Genomic DNA, 26,692 nt, shown 5'->3' on the forward strand with positions numbered 1-26,692 from the left:
CAATGCAGATGGCAATGGGAGTCATAGAGTCATATAGATCCAGGAATGGAGTCGAAGGTTGTATACAAGCTTCATCAGGTACCCATTGCCACCATTCCCAATTTGTACACCGGTCATCCCCAAACTATAGTTTGATCCTCCTACAAAAGCCGGATGGCCCACCGACCCCGGCATTTGGCGTCATTAGCCCAGAACCCAAGTCTCCGACACGACCAGGCCAGTTGCGAAGCATACGAGCATCATGTGGTCTTGCACTTCAGATGGCCTCACCCTCACAGCTGAGTACTTCAAGGCGTTCAGGCAGGCACCTCCTTTCCCTCTTACCGAGGCACGCTTGAACGCCGTAGCCTCGGGAAGATTCGGGATATCGGAGGCAGCTTCGGGAACCAAAGACACCCTCAGATCTGGCACGCGGGGGGGACCCCGCAGGTGGCGGCCATCCAAACTATGAGATTCATACAAAGAGCGCAAGACATTACAATGAATATAGTGCAGGATCTTCTTTTTCCACACGTGCGCAACTGCCCGCGGGGATGTGCGATCTGCCGGCGCAGCGTTGCGGCCCAATCAAGGCAGCTTAATGGTGGGTACACGACGGTAACGGTAACAACGCGCTAGAAGTTACGGGTATTCGTTAGAGATTACGGTCTACTGCCGCGCTCCAGGTGCCGGTCTGAAATGCATGTGCACAAGGTGATGATATATCCTCGACCAGAGCTCGCAAGAGCAGGGATTCTGATCTCTTCAGCCGAGCAAATGAAAATATGATTTGGAAAGCACTTCCTCTCCCCTATTGTTGGAATTAGGTAAAAGAATTGGGGGGACACGTAAAAAAATGGCGCATTCGAAGTATATCCAGCCCTGTGGTGGAGGAGTCAGAACGTGCGATATCCACTACTAGTAATTTAAAATCCCAAACAAGAAAAAACAAAGAGTAGAAAGAATTCAACACAGCCCCTCCCTGGTGCACGCGAGTCCCCGGTTCTTGTCCAAATCATTGAATCGGCCCGGTTGAAGTCTTGCCTATATGCTGAGACCTCAGTCACGGGAACATTCCGATCCAGAGTCATCACTTCAATAACCTTCTCCCCCGCGCATTTCCTTGGAAACCGATCTTCCTCAACTTCGACAGCTTCATCTCCTCGGCTGTCCGACTTGGTCTGAGGCTCTCGTCTCTCCCCTCACCAACATTTCGATTTCTGCCTTCCCCGCAGCCGACCAGGTCCGCCGCCTCTACACTCCGAATTCAGCTGCGCCCGAGGACCGTTGCGGCATTTACCTCTGTCGCCGGTCGCGTTACTCTCGCTTCCTACCAGTCTCGAAAACACACCTTCAATGCCTCAGATCCCCGACGAATCGCCTTACCTCGAATCAATTGTGCCTCGTTACACTCGTGACTCGACCGCACGTCTTTCTTCCGTTCCCCCGCTGTAGTCGCGGACGCGCGACTGAACGACCAAACGACTCGGGAGCTTCTGAGCTTTCTTCTATTGCTTCTACAGGTGGAAAAAGAAGGTTGATAAGCCCCGGGTTCTACTTGCGACCGGAATTCTCTTGGTCCGTGTCAGAATCGCGCCAACACGTGGATCCTTTCCGCCGAGATCGAAAGCGTGCGCGGATGGTCCCAGCGCTACTACCTTGGACTTTGAGATCTCTAAATAAGCGAAGGCGGCCTTCGAGCCCTTCAAACCATTGGATTGTAGAGACGTGTCAAGTTTGGACGCGCTCGTGAATTTTTCCGTCTGGCGAATACATGCCGAAATGAATCCAGTGAAGCTGAGCGGCTCCCCGGTGCCCGACCGAAGTGGCGGGGACCGTGATTCCGCCGACATCACCGAACACTCTGAGGCCATGGACTCCGGCAAAGATCAGCCGAATGGTAACCAGGCTGAAAATGGCCGTAAAGCTGCCAACGCCAAGGATCCATCGCGGCCGCGGCGGAAGAAGGCCCGACGAGCATGCTTTGCCTGTCAACGAGCTCATTTGACTTGCGGTATGGCACTCCGATCGACATAGCATTCTGCGCCAAGTCGAGTGAACCAAACTAACTTGCATATGATTTTTTAGGCGACGAGCGGCCGTGTCAGCGCTGTATTAAGCGTGGTCTGCAGGACGCATGCCATGATGGTGTTCGCAAGAAGGCCAAGTATCTTCACGATGCCCCGGACGGTGCACTGATGCCCGGTGTGGGTAGCAACAACAACAACAACAACAACAACAACAACAACAACAACAGCAACAGCAACAGCAACAGCAACACTTTTTACAGCAATACCCTTCGCAATAACTTGCCTGGATCTCGAAATGGTAGTGCAAGTACTCCGCAGCAACAAGGACCCAATGCGAACAGTTTCTACCCCACGCCCCAGCCACAACCTCAGCCGCAGCCAGGATCCTACAGCCTGTACCAGGAATCGCCAATGAGCCAGAGCCCTTTCACCACTCAGTCTCCTGTCTCGCCTACATTTAATCTAAAGAACATCGCCAATGGGCGAAATCCCAGCCTATCGTCTACCGTAAACCAGCAGCCCACGCCGAGCACTGCTCTTTCCGGGGAGACCGGCCAACCGCAGAACCCATTCGCTGGACCTTTCTTCGACCCTAGTGACCCCGCTCTCTTTAACTTTGATCTATCAAGCATGAACTTTGAGAATCGCTATGGTGCTCTCGAGTTCGGCATGCTCGGTCACATGGCTACTGGAGCCGGCGATTCACCCGACTCGGCAACGCATCGAGGGTCGATCGGCCGCAGTGGGTCTGCGCAGTTCTCCACGCCAGCTGCCGGGTTTGGCGAAAGTCCGGGGAACCAGCCCTTCATGTTTGGCGATCCCTTACTCAATGAGTGGCCGACCGGACAGACCTCGGGCCCGCATGTGAATGTCGGAGGCGTATATGCACAAAATAGCATGCTGCCGGGACACATGAAAGCAGATGCCCCCCATGCATTTGCAATCGAGAGCGGTCCTGCAAACTTCACCAGCCCCGGCTCAGCGGCCAGTCCGCATGTGACGAATGCAGGCTTCGATGAGGCCGGGTTCAACGCAGCTGCAGCCAAGGCAAATACCCTTGCGCCTAATGGCACGCGTCCGGTGATTACCACGCCAAGCTTAAAGCAGCAGACGCTACAAGCTCCCAAACGACGTCATCGCGACCCCTCAACGATCTACGAGAGTGTGAAGGAGCCATATGCGTACACCAGTCGCTTCCACAATCTTACCGCTTTTATCCAGCGCCGGTTCACACCACAGAAAACCGTCCGCATTGCGAAGGCGCTGGCGTCTATTCGGCCGTCATTCATCGCAACAACCAAGACATTGAATCGAGATGATCTGATTTTTATGGAAAAATGCTTTCAACGAACACTATTTGAATATGAAGACTTCATCAATGCTTGCGGTACACCGACGATCGTATGTCGACGCACCGGAGAAATTGCCGCGGTTGGCAAAGAGTTCAGCATTCTCACCGGATGGAAGAAGGATGTTCTCTTGGGCAAAGAGCCGAACATGAACGTCAACACAGGTGCATCAGCAACTTCGGGCACAACCTCAAGAGGCAGCTTCACCCCGCGCAGCTCAACGCTAGAAAGTTCTAGTGGGCGCCCACAGCCTGTGTTTTTAGCTGAGCTTCTAGACGATGACAGCGTTGTCGAGTTCTACGAGGACTTTGCACGGCTAGCGTTCGGAGACTCACGCGGCAGTGTCATGACACGGTGCAAGCTGTTAAAATACAAGACCAAAGAAGACATGGAGGTTGCGCAGTCTGATGAGGGCAAGTGGAACAACCACCTCCGCAAGGGCGGAATTGCCGGCGAAGCTGGCATGAATCAGCTGGGCTTTAAAGATGGCAAGGTCGAATGCGCGTACTGCTGGACAGTCAAGCGCGATGTATTTGATATCCCGATGCTTATCGTGATGAATGTGAGTCTTTCTAGTCGCTACTGATGCGACAATTCACTAATCCGCTTTTAGTTCCTCCCGTGCATTTGATCTGCTACTCCGTCTTCTTTTGGGTCTCATGTCCTTTGTTTATGTTTTGTCCATTTCTCTTCATACCCCAGGCTCTAGTCTGACCCTTTTCGTTTCTCGCCGAATCTTGTTCTGGTTTATACTGTTTCCCTGTTTCCTGTTCCTGGGACTGTATGATTCCCCGACCTTTGATCTGGTGCTGTTCTTGTCCGTACATATTGCCGGTGTTAATAGCTTCGGTCTTGACCGGGGCGTCGATGATATTTCCTGCTTTTGCGGCGCTCAAGAGGGACAAAAATGATATCTATGGGCTGGGACTGTTTTCTTTCTACCTTTTTTTTTTTTTGAGAGAGCTAATGCCATTGATAGTGTGGCTGTGATTCGGTTTTTTAGAAGTTGTTCCATTTACCCTAAGGATCTTGTAGTTGGTGTGGAGCGGCATTCTGCATACAGATCCATACCGAGCGTTATCGACCTTGTATTAGAAAAGTGAATGCTAAATCGTGGAAACCCGCGCTTTGCAATTGGTGCCCTGTGTTCTAGATGCCTCAGGTGTGATTGCTTATCGATAGCCCCGCCATTGCTCATCGCTTCCGAAGTCCGAGCCATTGTCGCATCCAACATCGTTTACACTGTATATAGAGCAGCTGCTTACCCTCTCTGGTCGAGACCGAAATCACAGAGCCTGATAGCTGGCTACTTCTCTCTGCGCTTCTTCGACGGCTCACTGCCCGCAAACCTCGCCAAAGGTCTCCCGCACATTCGTGACGTCTCATCTCGACCTTTTGCGCCTCCCACTCCAGTCCTTCTCCGACACATAAAAAATCATAATGCGTCCTGACAAGCCCCGCGACCCTGTTGCCGGTCCCGATGCTGGACCCGAAGCTCCGTTCCCCGTGCGCTTATCCGGGCCCGTCATCAAAGGCTTTGGGCGAGGGAGTAAAGAGGTAGGCGCTCAACCCCACTCCCCTGAAGCTCCTATGTGCGATACATAATGCTGACTTGTATACGCAGCTCGGTATTCCCACAGCAAACATCCCGGCCGATGATCTTTCCGAAAAGTACCCAAACCTGGAGACAGGCGTATACTACGGCGTGGTAGCGCTAGACCCTAAGAGCTACGAGAACCAGAACGACTCGAACGAGAAAGGATCCCCTACGCTCCTTCCAGCCGTGCTGAGTATTGGATACAACCCGTTTTATAAGAATACCTTGCGATCGGTGGTACGTTATACCGGATCTCACTTCCTTCAAACTCGATACACTTGATCCAAAAACTTTGGCAAGGTACTCGAATTCCGTCTCGAATTCCGTCTGACTTTTCCAGGAAATCCACATCATGCCCCCCCTGACATCTCCCTCCCCGACAGCCGTGGCGCAGCCGAAATTCAACCGTCTGCCTGATTTCTACGGAACCAAGCTCAATCTGCTCATGCTGGGCTACATCCGGCCTGAATACGACTACGTGTCCATGGATGCGCTGATCGAGGATATCCGGATAGACTGCGAAGTCGCGCGACAGAGTCTTTTGCGCGAGGCATATCAGCGGTACCTGGTCGATGACGGCAAAGCGACAGAGCAAGTCAGCGCGGACCGGAAGTGGTTGGCTACATTCTAGCCAAAGCAAGGCATAGATAATAAAACATTGATAGAAGCGTTGAATCGAAGGCATTCTAGACACTTGATAAATATTTGTGCATTTCCAAGACTAGTCGAAGTGACCTGAACATGTCCCTGGAACCATACTTGTCGCATCCGACTCGTCGACGTCACTCCAAGGAACCCCCTAAGCATTGGCACCTTGGGCAGTACAATTCATTCCCCTTTTCGCATGACACAGAAATCATACCACCGGAAGTCCCGGCAATGGAATAAATACATATACCCCATTCCACTCCCAGTCAAGCGATTCAAACCCAGAACCACACAATGGTCAACATCATCTCCCGCCTCACCCGGCGCGCGACCAGCTCCGGCAGCGCCGCCACAGACACCGGCGCAAAAGCACCACATGCTCAAACTCAACACGGTCACACCTTGAATCGAACAGTGAGCGCCAGCTCGGCTAAACGACTACGTCATGCGCCTGCAGATGAAGCAGTGGCGAGACATCTGCTCTTGATATCAGATACGGCTGATTTCGACCCACATATCATGCATCGGTTCCAAGCGGAAGGGTTTGACGTCAGATCTATAGGGTTTGTGGGTAGTGGGGATTCAGAGCGTGATCGGAAGGCCCTTGAGAATGCTGTTCATGAGAAAGAGGATGAATTGGAAGAGGGAGAGAGATACGCTATTGTCGGTATGCCTATTCTTTTACTTCCCAGTTACTTCCTAGTTACTTCCCAGTTACTTTCCAGCGAGTGACGATGCAGGCGGGAAGAGAGAAAGACTAATAAGTGCTTTAGCATACAATCGCCCCGCATACTATCTCCTCGGCTCTCACCACCTGACATCAAGCAATGCAAATCCATTCCCGCGGCTCTGTGCTTTAATCGCATATTACCCTCTCACATCCACTGACCAATGGACACGGGACTACCATGGCGGTGAAGCTGCTGGCCCGGCATGCTGTATGACGGATTCGATCTTCGAGCCTGGTCCGAGTACTACGTACCTGCCTATTCAAATCCATCTACCGGGTCACGAAGCAAAGCCTACATTCTGGCCCTGGATTGGGCTTGATTCGAGTGAGGGTGATACGACTTTTAAGAAAAGACATAGGTGCTATGTGTATGCGTATCCGGGAGCTAAGGCGGGATTTGCGGAGCGGGATGCTCAGGGGAGAATTGATGATGGGGTTAATGCGCAGTTGGCCTGGAGTCGGGTTATTGGTTGTTTGAGGAGGGCGTTTGGGATTGGAAGTAAGTGGCCGGTGGTGGACATTGAAACTGTTTGGGAAGAATACTGGGCGAGGGTTATGGTTGGTCTCGAGGATGGGAAGGAGAGTAAGGGTCATGGTGAGGGGCCGTTGGAGTTGATGGTTATGAAGGGGCAGGCTCATGAGGGGAACATGAGGGGGCGAATGGATATGCATGAGGGAGAAGGGCCTGCTCTATTGTGTGTTCCGTCGAACGCTGGTGGTAAGTTTCTTTTTCGTGCAAGGTGAGGAGATGGGTCTAATTTTGTTGTAGGGTCTAATCCGAAGACTTTGGAATCCTTCTTTGTGCAGACTTTCATTCCGAATGGGCCCGCGAGCCAGCACATCCGGCTTTTGTCAAGGACCGTGGGCGCGGATCAGATTGTTGATGAGATATCGTTCTCTTTCAGACATACCGCGGAAGTTCCGTGGCTTTTACCTGGCGTGGCACCGACAAATCGTGATATTCAGACTGTCATTGTCGTGGTGGCTTGTTTCTGTGCGGATAAGATTGTCAAGCAAAATCTGTACTGGGATCAAGCTGATGTGCTTGTACAAGCTGGATTGCTGGATCCACAACTTGTGCCGAAGACCAATGTGGTTGGGTAGAGTGGTCTTTGGCTTTGACTGTTGAATGCATTAGAAATGGAGGTTACGATCATGAATATTTTGTCTTGTTGCAGACTGAAACTTCTTGGCTTCACGGGTGTGTTTTGTTTGCCTGGGCTTGGGGCATGTGTAGCAATGACTGCAATAACTTTGTGAACAAGAAACTCAAGGGCTCTTAGACTTAGAACGAGTGCGGACCACGACTCATCAAGGCTGCAAAAATAAGAGAGAAAAAAGCATAGCCCACTCGCACTACTACTCCAAAACACCAAAAAATTGACCGACGCAGGGGTCGAACCTGCAATCTCTTGATTCGTAGTCAAGCGCCTTGCCATTGGGCCAGCCGGCCTTGCTGTGGATTGGACACCTTTTCTGCGCATATGAGCGGATCAAAATCTGTTCGTCGTTCGGCATGGATGTTATTTGAATTAAGTGAATCGAGGAATAAGGTATCTAAGTAGTAGTGGGCTACTTTGTCTAGAAAATTTGATTTGAGAGCTGATACAACAAACCATACGTGATTGAGAACGCTCGTCCATCACACTTTCTCCCTACGAGCCGCGACATATATTCACATATAAGCGGGCAAATTGTTCGGTCGCTAAATCATGAGATCGGAATATTAGAAAACGACGTGTCTCTTTGCGGGACGGCAAGTGAAGAATGGAGGACAAATACTTAGCAACGGAATACATATGCATGTTTTGAGTGCCATAATGACAGCATTGCACGGATAAACACGCCAGGATTGGACCCTGGCGATGCTCGCGTCATAGACTTTGAAAAACAAAGCATTGCTTCACCTTGACTAGTGATATCGGACGAACATCGTTTTACTGAAAACCAGTGGCCAGCCCCGAATCAGGCTTCTTTCATCTATCGCGACAGACTTGCTGGCTGACATTCCGAAAGAAAACTAACAAGATGACATCAACCAGCCAACACTTTGATTACGAAAAGACCACCGACAACGCCAATCGTGGGTTCATTGCAAAGCTAGATCCTTGTATAATCAAAGATCACAATGGCCGTATTGTCTGGGATAACGACGCGTACGAATTCTTAGCCACGTCTTGTCCGGACACAGCCAATCCAAGATTATGGCGACAAGCTCAACTAGTTGCCTTACAAGGTCTTTTCAAAGTCACCGACGGTATATACCAGATTCGCGGTCTGGATCTATCAAATATGACAATCATCGAAGGTGATCGCGGGGTTGTGGTAGTGGATCCTCTTACGTCCGCTGAATGTGCAGAAGCAGCTCTCAACCTGTACTACGAGCATTCCGGCAAGAAACCCGTTTCGGGAATGATCTATACACACTCCCATGCTGATCACTTTGGAGGCGCGAAAGGGGTATTTGCTGAAACTGAAGCCAGTTTTGCGCCAATTCTAGCGCCTGATGGATTTCTTGAGCACGCTGTCGCCGAGAACATCTATGCGGGCAATGCGATGGCTCGAAGAGCTGCGTTCATGTACGGTGATCAGTTACGAAAAGAACCTTCTGGTCAGATTAGCTGTGGATTGGGGGCCACTGTATCCCGAGGAACAGTGACTCTAGTTGCCCCCACTGTTGATATCACACACACTGGCCAGGTGGAAGTGATTGACGGAATAGCTTTTGTGTTCCAAGTTACCCCCGGGACCGAGGCACCAGCGGAGATGAACTTTTTCCTTCCTCAGTATCGAGCGCTATGCGTTGCGGAGAATGCAACGCAATGCCTCCACAATATTGCTACTCTTCGTGGGGCTGCTGTCCGAGATGCCCTTGCATGGTCTTCGTACCTGGATGAGACTATTGTCCTTTACGGCGAGAAATCGGATGTCGTCTTTGCTTCTCATCATTGGCCTACGTGGGGCCAGATTAATATCATCGAATATCTCACGCTGCAGAGAGATCTCTACGCATTTCTGCATGATCAGACATTGCGTCGAATGAATGATGGGTTGACTGGCATTGAAATCGCCGAAGAGATGCAGCTGCCCGTTCGGCTTCAAAATACATGGCATGCTCAAGGGTTCTATGGGTCAGTCAGTCATAATGTCAAGGCAATTTATCAGCGTTATATGACATGGTTCGATGGCAACCCAGCTCACTTATGGGAACATCCACCCACGGAATCCGCTAAACGCTACGTCGATTGTATGGGTGGTATCGACGAAGTGATGGAAAAGGCAAGGTGTTTTACCGAGAGAGGAGATCTACGCTTTGCTGCCACGCTTCTCAACCACGCCGTCTTTGCCGAGCCCGGAAACAAAAATGCCAAAGAATTGCTAGCCTCAACCTATGAGAAGCTCGGACATGGATGTGAGAATGGCCCGTGGCGGAACTTTTACATATCTGGAGCGACCGAGCTGCGAGGGTATGTACCAGAAGGAAATGTATTGTCTGGTCAAACAGGGATGGCCGAGGCTTTATCACTTCAACAACTCTTTGCTTCGGTCGCTGTCCGACTAGATGGCATCCGGGCACAAGAAGAAAATTTCATCATTGATCTCTACGTGTCAGATCGAGGAGAGCACTGCCGTTTAATGATGAGTAATGGTGCTTTGATTCACAGGACTGGACAACGTGTTTGTGAAGTTGCTTCATCGGAAACAGCGGATTTCTCATGCTCACTCACCTATCTTCAGTTGGTGCAGAGTTTGGCTGCCGTAAATGTCGGGGCTTTCAAGGATGAGCAGAGGGGAGCGTTCTTATCTGGACAGGCTAATTTCTCTTTTGGTCACTCCAAACCCGTCGTTCAATATTGTTACTCCATAATGTGAGAACGTGAGAGCAGCCCTGTATAGCCCTATAGCCTTCAAACTTCGGAGGACAAGCTGAGACTCGTTCTCTGATGAGCAGAAAGATAATCTCTTATGCGCAATCTATGAATTCATGCAACCTCGGAACTGTAGACCTACAAACGTCCCGACTTCACTCATCGGTAAAAGATAGTTTCTCAATTATTTCTGATCTGGGTTGCTCTGAGAACGCCGATGCAATACCTAATTTTCACCGATACCCTCTTATATGGCCTACAAGCTATTGATTTTACTTCAAAAATCGTATTACACCTTGATCGGTCCGTCAATCCTGGCCGCCGAGTCGAAATGAGCTCGACGGGTTGGTCGCAAGATGGTAAGATATCTATGCTAAGAGAGTCTGGGACTAATCTGAAAGACTTCCCACAGAGTAGATGAATTTCAAGAAGGAAATTCTTATCAGTGTTACTGTAATTTTTGTCTGAAACAGGGTGAGAGAAGTTCTTTGGTTTGTCAATGAGGGAGCGACTTAAGTGTTCTCCTTCAATGCGTCATTGATATTAGTTCACAAAGAGTAGCTTTATATAATCAAGTCAGTCTGGCCGAGTGGTTAAGGCGTTGCACTCGAATTAATTCGACCAAGTTGATCACAATCTGGTAATGCAATGGGTTCGCCCGCAGAGGTTCGAATCCTCTGGCTGACGGAATCACATCTTTTTGGCCCATTTTTTTTCTTGGGCGAGTCACGTGGCGATGAATCAAACTGTGCATTATAGCTTATCAAAGTGGATCTTCACTATTTCCGGAGTGGTTATCGCCTTTGTGTATCTACAAGAGGAAACATAGTAACGATCAGATTCTGTGTTTTCTTATAGTATCACCTCATCGGAATGGGGAGATACAAGACTCTGCCACTGTGATAAAGTGGGTGGTCGGTACCTACATCTGGCCTCTGACAGGTTATCTGCTCGGCCCGTGTGAGGGGTTTCGGTCGACTAGCTCGAGCTATATTGTTGGCTGGGAACCCTTTGAACAAGTTTTCTGTGTAGTCATACTTTCAATTGCTCTTTCGCTTTTCATAGACTCTCAATATGGGCAATACGCTATCCGCATACACCGAAATCCCCTATGTGATAGATCTTGGGCCTCAGGGTAAAATCAAAGGAATCCAGTACGACAACAATGCTCGAAGATATGCAGGCGTCCCTTATGCTCAACCCCCAGTAGGTGCAAATAGCTGGAAAAAACCCATACCCCTCTCCAGCACCCACAGCTACACTCAACTAGACGGAACTCCTTTTGACGCAACTTTCTTCCGCCCTGTTTGCCCACAAGCGACATTCTCCCGAGGCGCGGAGAAGGATGCAGGCCCGAAAACCTACAGTGAAGACTGTCTTCTTCTCAATATCTGGATGCCAGTTGAAGAACAAGGGTTGAACAAGAAATGGCCTGTCGTGCTCTGGCTTCATGGAGGGTGGTTCCAGCTCGGCGACCCTCTCCAAGAAGTCGGCATGAATCCCACCGAGTGAATCTCGACCGGAAAGCTCAATGCGATAGTGATTGGCGTTGGATATCGCCTCAATGTGTTCGGATTTCTGGCCGGTCAAGCCCTGCTCGAAGATAGCAATGGAGAAAGTGCTGCAATTTCGGATTGTGGGATCAGCGTTTGGCGATGGAATGGGTGTATGAGAATATCACTGCTTTCAATGGCGATGTGAATAATATCACTCTTGGTGGCCGCAGTGCTGGTGCTTAGGCTACTCATGCACAGGCGCTGTATGAGTTCCGGCGCGAAAAGCAAATATTCCACAGATTTATACCTCTACTCGAACGCGATACCGGCGCAGCCAAAAGCTTTGAAGGATGTGAATCCCCAGTTTGATGAGTTGTGTCAATTTTTCAAGGTTGATCAGTCTCTATCGGGCCCAGAAAAGGTTGATAAGCTGCGCGAAGTGAATTCCCGGGATCTTGTGGACGCCCTGAAAGAACTCAAGAATCACACGTTCCGCCCTGTGATAGATCAGTCGTTTCTTCTCAGTGGCTTCACGGAGTATCATCATAGTGGAAAATTTGCGGCGCAGTTCAAGAAGCGTCGGCTGCGGATTCTTATTGGCGAGGTTCTGAATGAATAAACGCTTTATGCTACGTATAATAACCCTGAGCCGAATCTCGAGTCGCTGCGGCAACAGGTATCTAATTACTATGCTCCCGAGACTGTGAGTCGGATTCTACAAGAATATGAGCTACCATCGAGCAAGAATCCAAAGTGGAACACGCTTTTCGGGAAAATCATCTCAGATGGCCAGGTCCGAGCTCCCTCTCGATGGCTGATCAATTGTCTTAACAAACATGGTGTTTCTCTACGTGATATTTGGCGCTACCTTATAGCCTATCGGCTTTCTTTCATCACGGAAAAGGTGGCCCCTCGATCCTTTGGCGTTGCCCATGCCATAGACAAGCCGTTCTGGAAGTGAGCAGACAAAGTCCCTTTCTTCGATGTATTTCGCTAATTGTATGATAGTTTTTCCATCCTGCATAGTCTAACACCTACTGAGAGGAAACCGATGGAAGATTGGATCGCACTCTTCGTCGCATTCGTCAATGATGACCAGACATATGTGTTTCATACGAACGCGATAGATGAAAGGAAGGTCGTGACACCAGGGGAAAGTATTGAGATACAAAAGGATGGGAGATGGGAGACTCTGGTGAAATTAGGTGAGGTCTTCGCAGACGATATTTAGAACAAGGATGGAAATCTGAACACCTTATTTCTCAAGGCTACACTACCAGGCTCTGAACAGGGGAGCGAACTTATCATTGTAGGCTTCGCGATCTGGTTGCAAGCTTCAAGCGTGCAAGGCTACGGCGATTTGCCCGTGGATGATCTACGCAAGGTCATGGATCTAGAGGCACTTTACCCTGGAAACGAACCCGAACAGCGCTACCTATGCCAGGTCATGGCTTCCTTGCACCGACGCCGCATCGAGATAATCAAGGAGAAAGCCACCGCAGTACCACCTGCAGTTATGGTTCTAGACATGTGTGCCGTGGATCCAAGCTACCAGCGGAAAGGAATTGCTAGAGCACTAGTACAGTGGGGTCTCGATGAAGCTCGCCGGCGTGATAATCTGGAGGCTATCACTGAAGCCTCCAGCATGGGAAGACATGTCTATGAGAAGATGGGATTCCAGGCGGAAGGGCCTGATATCGAATACTTCGTGGATGATGATTTCGAATGTCGCAAGGGACCGCCCAACGTTTTTATGCGTACCCACGGCAACCTTGAATGAGATTTCTACTGGAGATGACGTTGATTCTTCGTCCGACTGCCATGGGCGCCACATAGAAGAGGTATTCAGGATCAGACCGCGAACTAGTCTCTAGGCTGGATATCTTGGTAACAGCTTTTGCTGTCGATCAAGCCAAAATTCCTATCCAATTCGATCTCTTTATCTTTGCTCTCCCACTCACAGCCCCGTTATGATTCATGCACACATGTCTCCTTATATCCATACATGTGACACCCTGCAATTTTTTGTTTCATCGCTCTGTCTATTTAGGCACTTGGGTTTGTCAAGTAACAATGCGTGACCACGAAGTGGCGGCCAGTATTATCCCAATTTTCGCTAAACGGCATTCATGAGTAATAATAGTCCCGTAGCATCCCCACAGGAAATAGTTGAACACAACAGTTGGAAAAGCTGAAGCCGGACTTGGGTGACCGCCTTTCACATTAGGCTTGGTGTCTAAGTCTGGCAGTATCCATATTCATACCTTAGCATACACTTTACTGTACTTCTGGTCTTACCTTCTTCCACGCCCTATTCCCTGATTGCCCCCTATTAGCCTTAGTATATCTCCCTAACATATTCCCTAGATCTCTAGCAGATATTTGTATTTCCCTCGGTACCACATCTCGCAAAGATCATCTTTAATAAATACAGTCTCCATTTTTGTTCCCTACTGCTATGGATGTCCTCACTCCGCCTGAATGCCCTCCTCTCACCCCAAGCGAGTACCCTCGTATTCCAACTCGAACGCCGCTTGCGACCCTTGAGAGAATACGTAAAATTTTCATCAGTGGCGACATCAAAAAATTTCGAGATGATCTTGATGCAATAAGTTCTACGGAGGGCAATTTCGACATATGCGACTTCCATGCGATCATGGTCGAGGCCATCACACGGGACGATGCGCAGTTCACCAAAGAGCTTCTTGACCGTGGACTGCCCCCTGATACTTTATATGTTTCGCAAGCAGTACGAGTAAAGGCAAAACATGCTTTGGGCGTTTTCATCTCCAGTGGGTGGGATATAAATCAACCAATGAGCGAGTTAAAACCTCCAGTACTTGGGTATGACTTGCGCTCAATTTTTGACTTATCAAATTCCTACCTAAAATTGAAACCAATCTATGCATAACCAGGTGCAGCGATGCCATTGCAGATGAAGAGATGGCAGCTTGGCTCCTAGATCACGGAGCTGATCCCAATCGGCGATGTCTCATTGATCTCACTCCACCCTCTCTTGCTGTCGAAAGCGCCCCAATTTCAGTCATTTCCCTCATGTTCAGCCGTGGCGGAGACGTTGGAAAAGGCCGGCTCCTCCATCACGCAATCGAGCGGCAATCAGATACCATCGAGGTCCTCAAGATTCTTATCGAGAAAGGTGCATCTCTGGATTCAACCGCATACGAGGATCATCCCTCTTGGGCACTGTTCCACTTCATGGGTCTTGGAACAGCTCTACACAAAGCAGCCGAGCTCGGTAAAGTGGATGTCGTCAGCTACCTGGTCAGTGAAGGTGCCAGTCAGTGCGTCAAAGATGCGAATGGTCGAACAGCAACCGATTGTGCACGGATGTTGAATCAGTGGCAAGTCGTCGAGATTTTGGACAAGGAGAAGTAATTTTTCTCATCTGTTAGTGGTCCTAGGACAGTCGCGGTCAATGAACGCTATACATTTCTGCAACTACGTAAGATTATGTTGTGTTCCGCGGTGTATTAGCGCGCAATAGCTTGAACATGAGATGATATTGAATCCAAATTTGGGCAATATTCATCTAGTGTATCGTTTTGCTAAAGCCCGCGTAAGCGCCGTTGCGTGTAGTATTCCACTGTGTGTTGTCGAGTATGGCCGCTTTGGTTACGCCGAGAAGTCCTTGATCTTGATGATTGATCAGGGGAGGATGGTATAATTTAGCTGTGATTCCGTTTTCGCCCTGCCCTTGAGTGCTGTTTGATTTAAGTCAAGAGTCGTCAAAAGAGACATTCTATGGTTCAGAAATGCCTATTTCTGGGCTATACTTGAAACTAGTTCGATTTACCGGCCTTTTCTATTCCAAAGTGATCCCATTACTAATAATAAAAGCTTCACCTGAAACAACCTTTTACTTGGTAGAAAAGCAGGAGCGAGAGGGACAAGAATAGTCAAGTTCAGCTATGGAAAACTGAGTAGCGAGCAGCGCGAAGCAAGGCAGTGGAAAGTGGTAGGGTCATCATTGACCACGAACAATATCCTTAATTGAATGTTTTCCATATCTTGACGTACATTATTCTTAGCTAATCTCTACGCGACGTAGAGCCGGCAATACCCCCGTCAAAGCTACGCCCCATTATCTGTATGACGTGAAGCCCCTCATTACGCATCAATGGCTTACACACATCGTAGAAGGCATCGAATGCCAATCAACACCTACAAAACCCTCAGGAACTTACGAATTTCGGACACCATCATGGTCAACTCTCCTTGACTCCGCTATGTTCTTCGTTTGGACGCCATTAACCAGCGTGAGAATATAGGAAAACAAATGAAATTGAATAGTAGGCTCAATTTTAAGGCAAGCTTAAGCACATTATCCAAATTCAGGATATGAATGATAGTATAGCTTAAGATTGACGAAACTCAATTCTTCCTATGACATCATAATCTCCAAACTCGAGTAATACTCTAGACGCACTCGGATTGCAAGCTAACTAGGGTGATATTGGCCTCAAAGCACTGCTTCTCGGTATCAACGCTGACAGTATCATGAAGAGTTGTGTCGTCACAGCCAGAGGCAGTGTAAATATTCAGTACGGCTGAGGTGTCACCCGAGCAGGAGCCAGACTCAATATAGGCACTGAAGGACTTGATGGGAAAATCCTCGACGTTGATGCAGGCACCGACGTAGGCGTTGGCGGCATCGATGCTAGGGCTGGTGCAGTTGGTGTAAAAGTAGCCGGCATAACCGATCGTGGGGTTCGCAAGGGCAGCAACCACCATGGTGGAGAAGATGGCGATGGTCTGGACTCTGCTCAGTAACCGAGCAAAAAGAGAAATTGTCGATGATAGTGAGTCATAGTGGCTTGATGCTTACCTGGGTCAACATTTTCAAGGGGAATTGTATGCTTGTCTTTGCGACATTCCGGAAGGGAGAGTGTGCCTTTTGTATGATCTTTGGACGTGAGCTCACGGTCACCGATGCGAACAAAAATATAATTCCTCAAAAGTCAAGTCTCGCTTATTATTTAGAGGCATCAGATACTGCAAAAACTGCGCATTATCCTAAACGGGTAACAGATGAGGTGCCCTGCAGCGCCGAAGGCCTCGCTTCGGCAGACTTACGCAATTCGAAAAGTTATGGGTCAGTAGCCCAGAATACTCTGCTTTAGTCAGTCAGGAGAGGGATGGTGTCTAGGTGATTGACACCACACCTCGACCAAACCTCATTCAATTCGGTCTACATAAGCCAATTCGTGGATGAATAATTTCCCTCCATATACTTCCAAGTTTTTGTCTCCAAAATGAAATTTGCAGGATACTTTGATTGTGAGTGAAATGGCAATGGGTAGGGCTACTCGGTTGTTCCGGCATCTAGTGCTCTGACATGGTATCGGGCACGTCTTGGCAAGCAGCTAAAAACTACACCAAAAGGTCAGCGTCGCTAAGTTTGGGATGAACTAATCATGTAAGATGGGGCAGCCGGTTCAATGATGACCTCCAGAAGTCCCAGTGATTACCTCGAATATTCATAGTGCTCGAGGATTACTAAGAAGGCTGAAGTGACATATCAGAGAATATAGGGACGCTCAACAGAATGAAATTTCAAGATTGACATTTGGGTATGACTGTGCCTGTCGCCGTGATCTTCATTGGCGCTAGCCTGAAGCCCGCCCCGTCCTTGTCGGCAAGTTCACGGAAAGAGAGTTGCCTAGTCTCGACCACCTTGACATAATTTTTGCTAAACCGTCTCGAGTGAACAAGTCTCCACCACCAATACCTATTATTCGCTGTTTGCTCGTTTAGTTTCACTGTACTAGCAACGCCCTATCTCCAGTAGCGGTTGCTTTGCTTCGGGTTAGACAGGTCAGAGCGAAAGATGATTGGAAAGTATTATAATCGAATATATTGTGGCCAGTACACATACCGCCGAGGCAGCAAAGTACCACTTTGAGAAGTTCACTTCAGAGTCCTACTCACTAAATTGCGCCTATTCTCAACTGCCAGGTACTGAACATATGACCACTTGTGGAGATCAGGGATTTACATCCGCTCAGCCCCACTTCAGCCACATACAGTGGTTGGTTGTGTGACCTACAGCGAAGTTTCCGCTGCTGTATGTATACTCTTGCTCAACCAATATTCTTGAATTTTCCAGGGCTAGCGAATGTATTCGCAGCCTTGACCCCTCTTTTCTGCATCTAAATATACTGCACGCCGCCAAAGCGCCGGCGTGTACCTTCGAATAAAGCCTCCCGCACCTCACGCTATGCCCCCTCTTGTCCAAATATATCGCGCTCACCCAATCTAGACACCCAATCAAGATTATGCTTCTAGGTTGCGGCCCGTTCCTATGCTTCTGAAGATAGATCAATTCTCAGCGTCAATGTCAATGTAGTGAGGTGAAGCAAATATCGAATCTCCCGACCGTTGAAGGGATCGCGTGGTTTTCTAGATCAAGAGATCACGATCATGCTAGCCAATCGACAGCTTCTTGAGCCTTGAAAAACTCTTGGAGATTGTTTCTTGTTGCTTGTGTGCTGTTAATCTCTCCAAGTTTATGTTTCCCCCATGGAGAGGCTACTTTAACGTTGTGCAGTGTTCCACCAAACCCGGTTTGATTCTGTATTTGCAATCATTTGCTGGTATGCTCAGGTATACATTCGTCCAAAATAAGTGCAAAGGGTCCAGAGACCCCTAAATCCGCTCTTTCATCGGCTTGCATAGAGATTGAAGGACGTCCACCCCGATCGATATCTGACAACGGTAGCTCCGTCAAAAGTGCTTCTCCCGAATGCCTTCCTTTGTATCGTCAATTTCGAATTTTGACCTCGTAAAGACTTCAATTGGGCGAAGGGTACTTCCAGAAAGTGCGTCGCAGACGCTGAGCCGGTCAAACATACATCTCACTGGTAAATGGATGATAAGAGCCCAAGTCCACGTAGTAAGCAACCTGAAAGTGTGACTGCAGACAGTTATGACTCACGAGAGGTGTTTATACCACAACTCGAGAATTCCCTTGTGATCACAGGTGTCAGGCCGGTCTTCAACACCTGGGGATTCCCGGCTACGCGTGAGCTACGATACAGGGCAAAAGCTTATTATATAACCTTGACGAGAAGACTTGAGAAAATGAAGTTCTCAGACACGCCATTTACACATATATTTACAGATAAAAGGTGGCTAGTCTCAATATAGTGTGCCCCCTCAACAGTCGCGTAAAAGTCCAGTTCAATTCAAAATCGATCAAAACCGGGAGAGCTTCATGTGACGGTTCACATCCTTGTAAAGCAGGTAGCGGAACTTGCCAGGGCCGCCCGCGTAACAGGCCTGCGGGCAGAAGGCACGCAGCCACATGAAATCGCCCGCTTCCACTTCGACCCAGTCCTGGTTAAGTCGGTAGACGGCTTTACCCTCCAGAACGTAGAGACCGTGCTCCATAACGTGCGTCTCGGCAAAGGGAATCACACCGCCAGGCTCAAATGTCACGATGGTGACGTGCATGTCGTGACGAAGATCGGTTGGATCGACGAAACGGGTGGTTGCCCAGGCTCCATTGGTATCCGGCATCACAGTCGGCGCAATTTCTTTTTCATTGAGGAAGATGGGTTCGGGCATATCGAGTCCGTCGACCGCTTCGTAGGCCTTGCGGATCCAGTGGAAGCGGGCCGTCGCCGCGCTGTTGTTACGGAGGGTCCATCCGCTCTTCGGCGGGAGAATGCATACCCGCCCTCGGTGAGCGTGTGCGTTTTGCCGTCCAGGGTAATTGAGACCTCGCCTTCCACCACAAACACGACGCCCTCGGCGGTGTCATCGAGCTCCGCACGGTCACTGCCGCCCCCGGCCTGCACTTCCATAATGTATTGCGAGAACGTCTCGGCGAACCCAGACAATGGACGGGCAATCACCCACAACCGGGTCTTCTCCCAATACGGGAGGAAGCTCACGACGATATCTCGCATGGTTCCGCGTGTGATTATAGAATAGGATAATTCTTAATTAGCTTATTGTAAGCCTATCTGGACCCAGTAGCGCATACCTTCAGTGAACATGGCGCGGTCTGTGAGCAGTTGGGTCTGAGGGGGCAGACCTCCCTGTGGAGAAAAGTACTTAGAGGCCATTTTGAAAGGGAAACAAATGATTAAAGAGAGCCGAGAGAGAGGTGAGGAGAAACGATATAATATATAGGATTGTCGACGTGGGGGGGCATTTATCGGAGCCCGCCGACGTGGACTTCCCCGGTACCGCGCTTGGCACTAGATGGCGGGGCATAGAACTCAAAGGGGGCACAATTTTCGAGTATTCACCGCCTTCCACTCCGCCTTTACACGCTGTACCAGGTGGTCTCACTGTGGCTTATCATGCCCGTCAAGACAAGCTATGTGTGAGCTAAAAATTTGTAGATTTTTGTAATGAAACAATTTATACTCGTTGATCATTCATACTGAATACTTCTTGACTAAGTATATATTTTATTCTTATCAGTCCTCGTGCTATAGCACTTCTACCGTCAACTCGTTTCTATAACTTCTCTCAGAGATATCCTCAGAGAACAATTTGCTACCCGAGCCATAAGAGACATGATTGATACTTCTAGTTGATCCCACATCATATTGAATTGAAAGTTATTGCACATCGATAGATCCAATAATGTGTTAGTTGCAACCGCCCCCCTTTCCCAAAACCCAGAACCCCACCACACGGATTCAATAAAGCCAAACACCATCTTGTTCCAACTTCCCCTCAGTCTCGATCTTCTTCATGCATGCCTTAACTCTATTGACAACATGTTCACCGTAACCAGGTCCTAAAGGTGGGCGGGGTATATTCATGTCCATCTTTAGCCAAGGTATGGAACTGAGACCCTGGCACGCCTGGCGCATCTCCTCGAATTCCTCGTCGCCGTATAAAGCCCCGGCAAAGACAGCCACAGGCGGCCTGGAATAGTCCATGGTGCCACGGTTGGGCTGCCCAGCAATACTAGGGGTCTGTTCTTGCAGCAAAAGAGGTATTTCGACTGCCCCAGAGGCGCTGCTGGTGACGTTATGTATAACTGGGGATGATGTTAGTGTTTAGATAGGTGCTGGCTGGATTTTTCCCCCTTACTTTCATACTCAGGTAAGTAGAGAGGCTTGACAGCGTTGAAAATTTGCGGGTTGGAGCTGCCACAGACAATAACTGGCAAAGGCGACATGATGGGTGGTTGAGATGAGTTGGTGATTGCAAGAGCTGTACTGAAGAGTCGATATTTTCTAGAGACTTGCCAGCATATTTATAGTCTTGAGCGGGCTGTCTACTAGGATGGTCATGGCTGCATCTGCCATTGGCCAGACGAATCGATTTCCCAAAGGGGCCAAAGCTGAACTTTGCTGACGCGATGGAGCTGACCCCTCACGAGTCTGGATTCGAGCACAGGACTCTCGCTAGAGCCACCTGAAGTTTGTCCCAAAGCCAATGCCGAACACCGGTAAATATAGCCGGAACTGCTTTCCATGTCGACAGCGACGTATCAAGGTATGAAGGTCCTAGGATATTTAAACGTATCAGGCCCACTCATCAATTAATTTCTAGCGTGATCTCGCACGAGTTTCTTGTGGTCAATGTCTACGAATAGAAAGACGATGTATAGGCTATCGAGAGGAGGTTAGCATGCGCTTTCGTATTGCCGATATCTTGTCGTTTCAACCAAGTAAAAGGCATGGCGAGCGGAAACTGCGTTACCACAATCCGCCAATGGTCAAAGCCGATTCTACCCAGTCTGGCTTCACCTCCTCTGTCCAAATGATATATGAGGGCCGCCCCCCCCCCCCGGTACGGAGTCACCATGTGATTCCTTTGGTCCTAGAGAAGTTCCCAGCTGGGCTTGCCGATACCAGCATAGACAGCAGCATGTTCGCTACGATCCCACGCATCATATCCAGCATGCAAGAAGGGTCTCAAGTATATGCAGTCTGTGATGCCATCGCATGTGCATACTTAGCTAGTACAACGGGGTCAACAACTGCACTTCGAAACAGAACTCAGGCGTACGGGACAGCTCTCAGGGCCGTCAATGCAGCTCTAGACGATCCTGTTCAATACAGAAATGACAGCACCTTATTGGCGATTTGGATGTTTGTGGTGTATGAGGTAAGAATTTTTTATTGATAGCGAAGTATGGACCAACAGGACTGACTGACCCAACGTTCCTATCGAATCCTCATCTCACATCGGTTGTGGGATCAGAAGAGGGAGATCGTCACTGTCAAGGCATGGCCTCTTTGATACGCATCCGGGATTTGGAGCAGTTATCAAGGCATGATGCGCGTAATTTAACTCTATATGTCTGTTGCTGCACTGTAAGACTCTTGGATCCGAGGTTTATAGTTAGTGTCTCTGATGAAACATAGCAAGCCAAAGCACTCATCGCCGGCCGCGAGTCTCCTGCCGAGATGCTGGGCTGGATCCACGCGCTCTGCCAATATTTGAACCCATCCGAGTTTATCATGATTCAAGCATGTATATTTGCCTACCACTGCACCCGCCTTTGCAGTCGAATTCGAAAGGTGTTGGGCGAAAGTTCGGAGTTGGTGTTGGCTTCTTACTCGTCTATCTTGCAATATATGGACGAGGTAGAAAGGTTGTGGAGCTCTTCATACGATTCCGCTCAACCCTCGACATCGTCTATTGGAGTGCATGCATGCCAAGGGAATTTTCAAATGCATCTCTCGGCCAATGTTCTGAGCTTTCTACTTCGCGCTTGCCAGGCAGGTTGTTCACCACAGCAGCACATTCAATCCACTGAGATACAGGAGCATTGTATTTCCGTTTTTCGTGCAACGGCTACGAGGATCTTACACGCGCAGTGCAAATCACAAGATATCGGTCATTTGCCTCGTAATAACTTCAGGCCCGGATGGCCAGACGCAGTCATGGTTTACGGTTCCTTTACGAACCATCGCCTCATCTCCAATCTCATTAGACTGGCATAGAAAAGCTGCGAATAGTGTTCTTGCGATGATCAAGGAGCGACTTGGTTTCCAAATTGTGATATAAACACATAACTACAACATCCTCCTATCTTATGTCATTTTCATGACTTTGAATTGTAGTAGGCGTGAGTTCATCGCTATCTTCAAATTTAATGCTTCTGATCTATAGAAACCTCCCGGGGCCTTCAACGTAGGAGGCAAGTAAAAGAGGATGCTTCTGAAACCTAATTATTAAGTTCGGTCTCGTCCCCGGCACATCGTTAACTACCACATAGTGGAGACTTACGGCAGACCCCTTTTCAAGCTTTCCAAATCTACCATTACAGACCCTTACGTTAACCCACAAATACAAAGAATTTAAAATCCCAAGCTACTTTGCAAAGAAGTAATGGCTTTCGCTGCCTTGTATCGCATTTACGCCGGGTTCATCAACCTGCCGCAGGCCAAGAAGAAGGATGACGCAATCCGCTTCGGAGTCCTCGGAGCATCAAACATCGCGTGAGCAAAACACGACTTAATTGCTCAAATCGATCTGACAAATCTGGGTAGTCCAGTTTCACTGATCAAGCCAGCTCAAGCGCACTCAGAAGTCATTGTTGCCGCTGTCGCAGCTAGAGATCGCAGTCGCGCAGAGGCGTATGCCAGGAAGCATGGTATTCCTATTGTGCATGCCACTTACGAAGGTATCGCACTCAGTATCTGAATTGCAGAGCTAGTGCCTAATGTATAGTCAGATTTGCTCAACGACCCAACTATTGATGCCGTCTACATCGCTCTGCCCAACAGCCTACACTTCGAGTGGGCCTTGCGGGCTCTCAATGCCCGCAAACATGTCCTATTAGAGAAGCCCTCGTGTTCAAATGCCGAAGAAGCGAAAAAGCTCTTCAACCATCCACTGCTCAAAGGGCCCAATGCCCCTGTCCTTTTGGAGGCATTCCACTACCGCTTCCATCCAGCGTGGCAAACGTTCCTATCCTTCGTGCACGATGATTCTCTGGCAGGACCCGTGAAGCATGTGTCTTCGCAGCAGTACCTACCCAAGGGGGTATTCTCCAAGGATGATATTCGCTGGCGCTATGATCTTTCCGGCGGTGCTTTGATGGACTTTGGAACTTATAATTTGAATTGTCTGCGCCAGGTCCTACGCGAAGAACCGACAGAGGTCTTGGAGGCACAAGGCAGAGTCGATTTGCCATTTGAGAATCAGCCTGTTGAACAGGCAATGACAGCTACATACAAAACAGCAAGTGGCGCGACGGGACACCTTGTCGCTGATCTCTCTACATCGACGTCTTGGATGAAGGCACTACCGGGCTTCGGCTGGCCGAAATGTCAAGTCGAATTGGGGGAGCGAAAGATCGGAGATGATGAGAATCGCACCGTCCAGCGCAAAGTTACGATCTGGAATCATCTATTTCCAAGCCTTTACCATAGGATCGATGTGGAAAATACACATAGGATCTATCGAGATGATGGAGTGCTTTTGAAGACCTGGAAAGAATCTGAATTCCTAAAGGCGTATACCTGGGCGCCCGAGGATGGGAGAGGAGTGACTGGTCAACCTTGGTGGACCACTTATCTTTATCAGCTCAATGAGTTTGTGAACAAGGTGAAAGGGCGTGATGGATCAGGAGTTTGGGTGGATGGCGAGGATAGTATTAAGCAGATGGCCGCAATTGATCTGACGTATTTGAAGGCTGGAATGAAAGTGCGGCCGACGAGTACATTTGAGCTGTGAGTTGCCGATCAGTCTTGATAATTTCTATGGGGGCGTTGAATGTCTTTATTGGGAGGTCCCAAGTGATTGCTTAAACTGCAGCATCCAAATATCAGGATTATGCTATGTAGATTGTATGATATTCTTCATTCGCGTCATTCAAAGCTTAGACGAGTGCCTTATTCAACAGATGTTGGTTGACAGGAGTCATGGCCTTGCCATTCTGCAGGAATGATATGATGTTCTCCAAACCCAGACGCTCAAACCCAATATGCAAATCCAAAGAAATACCGGCATTGTGCGTCAGGATTTCCGCCATCTTCATCTTACCCCAGCTCTTTATTAACGTGCGGCTCGTTCTAGTTCACGTCCAGACCGAAGACCAGCTGCAGAAAGCTGACCCCGCTTGAGCGCGTCGATCAGAACAGACTCATCGAGCAACTTTCCACGAGCAATATTCATCAGCCTGAAGCCCATTCTCATCTTTGCTATCAAGGATGCGTTCAAAAGAGGGTCTCGCCGCTGAAAGGTGTGGCGACCACGACACAGCCGGACACTGTTAAGAGTGTATCCATGCTCTTGTGGTATGTGGCGTCCGAGACGGACTCTAGCTCTCGTGGCATCTGGACGACATCGTGGTAGATCATCTTCATAATCAAGGCAAGATAGATCTTCTCAGCTGTGCAGCGACCGATCTGGCCAAAACCAATGACACCGAGTGCATGGTCCCTGGGGTTGAGTGAGATAGGCGCAAGGTTCTTGTTGGCGTCAACGAATTGATTTGGATCCAGCGAGCGAGCGGCTTGTAAAGGCCGAGAGAAAGCAACGGAATGAGGAGATGATCATCCAGAGAGCGGTGTCGACGACAGACTCGGTGCAGCATTGCAATAGACCACACCTATCACTCAACTTAAGGAAAACGCTCTGGAAGACCATGTGAAGCGCAATAAATATCACAAATCTCACCTTCCTTCGCCAAAAGCGGCAGTGTCGATCTAGCATAAAGTCAGTATAGAGTAGCGTAAATTCATGGACACCCCGGGTTAGCCTACCCAGTCGAATGCAGCTCCTGCACTCGCGAACACTTTGCACGAAACCGGCAACAGAGAGATCGATTCCTCGTCCCAATTACCCATTCTCCCCTCCAGTATTCCAGAATGGTCGATACACAGCAAGGAAGTCGCCGAACGTGCGCTCCTTCAGAGCTCGGATGAACTCCGGACGAGACGAGCTGTATTACCTCTTCATCTCGAAATACTCGTTGAACGTGGCATACAACATACAATTCATGATTCCATCTGATATCGTCCTCTAGGTAAAGCACGACCGACTTGCCCATTCTGAGGATTCTTCAGTGATTGTTAATTAAAATCGGGCGTGAGGTCAAGTCACGGCAATGGCATACATGGCGTGCTCTACCCGTTATGCACAACTCTCGACTCACTTGTATCCCTTCCCTCCGGCTATTTCTGACTATTACACAGTGTCGTGGCCTCTACGCTGCAATTGCATCTTGCAGACGACAATTGGACGGACGCGGCTATGAGTTCCGAAGTTGGTCTATCCTTGCAAGTCAGGAGCATCGCCGACACCGCTCGTCATTCTGCGACTACTAAAGCTGGGGAAAATGAAGGGTGCGATTGGGAACGATGGACGTGTGATTCATCGTCAGTAGAATCATCTGGCTTTTGTAGTGCAAGCAGTCAGAAGTAAATTTCCAACTAGATCTCCATAGATCCACTATGCATTGAGATACTATCTCTTCTCGTATGAGTGTTTTCCATCCTACCACCAATTGTTCGCGTAAATGCTCGTTGCCCTCTACTCTGCGACCCGACCGCGAACAACCTATACAGAAGGGGTTTTTTTCCTCTTCTGGCACTGTGGCTGGTGGAGCAGTCTTCTTCGACGATTCCCTTCAAGTTCGGACAGGTAGTCCTGATAGCTTCATGCGTTCTTTTCAGATCTCAAGGGCCTTGAAGCTCTGATGAGAGGGCACCTCTATAATTCCGGGGAGGAACTATTCACCCGGGCTGTGCCATTAGGGGGGGGGGGGGGAGCATCACAGGGCTGAGCTACGAAAACTACCGCGAGATTGGAAAATAGGATGTCTATAGAGTAACTCAGAGAGCATCATGGTAAAACCGCACAAAGATAAACACGAGCGCTCTCGGGAATCTAGACGCCAAGAACAGTGCCGAACACAAAGGAAAGATCCCAGAAAACATCAAGTCGGAATCGTGTTTAGACATTCGATGGAGAAAGGTTGTACTATTCAGATAAGTGGAAGTCGAGGGCAAAGGAAAGTGGAAAAGTCCGTCCAAACTTTGGATACCT

General features: G+C 49.0%; 14 protein-coding genes across 14 annotated transcripts; 8 read left to right on the forward strand and 6 right to left on the reverse strand.

Moving 5' to 3' along the window:
* Window positions 1-1,761: 1,761 nt before the first annotated feature.
* On the forward strand, window positions 1,762-3,989 carry N7477_005533 (Zn(II)2Cys6 transcription factor domain-containing protein; the record flags this gene model as incomplete). Its single annotated transcript, XM_056967196.1, has 3 exons — window positions 1,762-1,993; window positions 2,068-3,920; window positions 3,972-3,989. 3 exons carry the CDS (start codon window positions 1,762-1,764, stop codon window positions 3,987-3,989), a joined length of 2,103 nt encoding a protein of 700 aa, XP_056821950.1.
* Window positions 3,990-3,993: 4 nt separating this feature from the next.
* N7477_005534 (uncharacterized protein) lies at window positions 3,994-4,410 on the reverse strand (the record flags this gene model as incomplete). Its single annotated transcript, XM_056967197.1, has 2 exons — window positions 3,994-4,272; window positions 4,378-4,410. 2 exons carry the CDS (start codon window positions 4,408-4,410, stop codon window positions 3,994-3,996), a joined length of 312 nt encoding a protein of 103 aa, XP_056821951.1.
* A 388-nt stretch (window positions 4,411-4,798) lies between these two features.
* fmn1 (riboflavin kinase) lies at window positions 4,799-5,586 on the forward strand (the record flags this gene model as incomplete). Its single annotated transcript, XM_056967198.1, has 3 exons — window positions 4,799-4,915; window positions 4,983-5,192; window positions 5,296-5,586. 3 exons carry the CDS (start codon window positions 4,799-4,801, stop codon window positions 5,584-5,586), a joined length of 618 nt encoding a protein of 205 aa, XP_056821952.1.
* A 311-nt stretch (window positions 5,587-5,897) lies between these two features.
* Window positions 5,898-7,437, forward strand: N7477_005536 (dienelactone hydrolase; the record flags this gene model as incomplete). Its single annotated transcript, XM_056967199.1, has 3 exons — window positions 5,898-6,270; window positions 6,377-7,051; window positions 7,103-7,437. 3 exons carry the CDS (start codon window positions 5,898-5,900, stop codon window positions 7,435-7,437), a joined length of 1,383 nt encoding a protein of 460 aa, XP_056821953.1.
* Window positions 7,438-8,361: 924 nt separating this feature from the next.
* Window positions 8,362-10,206, forward strand: N7477_005537 (alkyl/aryl-sulfatase; the record flags this gene model as incomplete). Its single annotated transcript, XM_056967200.1, has 1 exon — window positions 8,362-10,206. The coding sequence occupies one exon, from the start codon at window positions 8,362-8,364 to the stop codon at window positions 10,204-10,206; it is 1,845 nt and encodes a 614-aa protein (XP_056821954.1).
* Window positions 10,207-11,276: 1,070 nt separating this feature from the next.
* Window positions 11,277-11,714, forward strand: N7477_005538 (alpha/beta-hydrolase; the record flags this gene model as incomplete). Its single annotated transcript, XM_056967201.1, has 1 exon — window positions 11,277-11,714. One exon carries the CDS (start codon window positions 11,277-11,279, stop codon window positions 11,712-11,714), a length of 438 nt encoding a protein of 145 aa, XP_056821955.1.
* A 1,371-nt stretch (window positions 11,715-13,085) lies between these two features.
* Window positions 13,086-13,478, forward strand: N7477_005539 (GNAT family N-acetyltransferase; the record flags this gene model as incomplete). Its single annotated transcript, XM_056967202.1, has 1 exon — window positions 13,086-13,478. The coding sequence occupies one exon, from the start codon at window positions 13,086-13,088 to the stop codon at window positions 13,476-13,478; it is 393 nt and encodes a 130-aa protein (XP_056821956.1).
* A 678-nt stretch (window positions 13,479-14,156) lies between these two features.
* Window positions 14,157-15,094, forward strand: N7477_005540 (ankyrin repeat domain-containing protein; the record flags this gene model as incomplete). The annotated part of the gene is made up of 2 exons (XM_056967203.1): window positions 14,157-14,542; window positions 14,620-15,094. 2 exons carry the CDS (start codon window positions 14,157-14,159, stop codon window positions 15,092-15,094), a joined length of 861 nt encoding a protein of 286 aa, XP_056821957.1.
* Window positions 15,095-16,135: 1,041 nt separating this feature from the next.
* On the reverse strand, window positions 16,136-16,450 carry N7477_005541 (uncharacterized protein; the record flags this gene model as incomplete). Its single annotated transcript, XM_056967204.1, has 1 exon — window positions 16,136-16,450. One exon carries the CDS (start codon window positions 16,448-16,450, stop codon window positions 16,136-16,138), a length of 315 nt encoding a protein of 104 aa, XP_056821958.1.
* A 2,463-nt stretch (window positions 16,451-18,913) lies between these two features.
* On the reverse strand, window positions 18,914-19,788 carry N7477_005542 (uncharacterized protein; the record flags this gene model as incomplete). The annotated part of the gene is made up of 3 exons (XM_056967205.1): window positions 18,914-19,346; window positions 19,394-19,661; window positions 19,707-19,788. 3 exons carry the CDS (start codon window positions 19,786-19,788, stop codon window positions 18,914-18,916), a joined length of 783 nt encoding a protein of 260 aa, XP_056821959.1.
* A 585-nt stretch (window positions 19,789-20,373) lies between these two features.
* N7477_005543 (uncharacterized protein) lies at window positions 20,374-20,861 on the reverse strand (the record flags this gene model as incomplete). Its single annotated transcript, XM_056967206.1, has 2 exons — window positions 20,374-20,720; window positions 20,774-20,861. 2 exons carry the CDS (start codon window positions 20,859-20,861, stop codon window positions 20,374-20,376), a joined length of 435 nt encoding a protein of 144 aa, XP_056821960.1.
* A 2,165-nt stretch (window positions 20,862-23,026) lies between these two features.
* Window positions 23,027-24,376, forward strand: N7477_005544 (Gfo/Idh/MocA family protein; the record flags this gene model as incomplete). The annotated part of the gene is made up of 3 exons (XM_056967207.1): window positions 23,027-23,136; window positions 23,188-23,321; window positions 23,373-24,376. 3 exons carry the CDS (start codon window positions 23,027-23,029, stop codon window positions 24,374-24,376), a joined length of 1,248 nt encoding a protein of 415 aa, XP_056821961.1.
* Window positions 24,377-24,521: 145 nt separating this feature from the next.
* N7477_005545 (D-isomer specific 2-hydroxyacid dehydrogenase NAD-binding) lies at window positions 24,522-24,838 on the reverse strand (the record flags this gene model as incomplete). Its single annotated transcript, XM_056967208.1, is given in 2 exon segments — window positions 24,522-24,714; window positions 24,732-24,838. 2 exon segments carry the CDS (start codon window positions 24,836-24,838, stop codon window positions 24,522-24,524), a joined length of 300 nt encoding a protein of 99 aa, XP_056821962.1.
* Window positions 24,839-24,858: 20 nt separating this feature from the next.
* On the reverse strand, window positions 24,859-25,694 carry N7477_005546 (uncharacterized protein; the record flags this gene model as incomplete). Its single annotated transcript, XM_056967209.1, has 4 exons — window positions 24,859-25,157; window positions 25,322-25,350; window positions 25,488-25,586; window positions 25,639-25,694. 4 exons carry the CDS (start codon window positions 25,692-25,694, stop codon window positions 24,859-24,861), a joined length of 483 nt encoding a protein of 160 aa, XP_056821963.1.
* Window positions 25,695-26,692: the final 998 nt, after the last annotated feature.

The sequence above is a fragment of the Penicillium maclennaniae genome, assembly GCF_028827695.1.
Source record: "Penicillium maclennaniae strain IBT 15551 chromosome Unknown utg000005l:1.0-2652337.0:1.0-2654196.0, whole genome shotgun sequence".
Lineage (NCBI taxonomy): Eukaryota > Fungi > Ascomycota > Eurotiomycetes > Eurotiales > Aspergillaceae > Penicillium > Penicillium maclennaniae.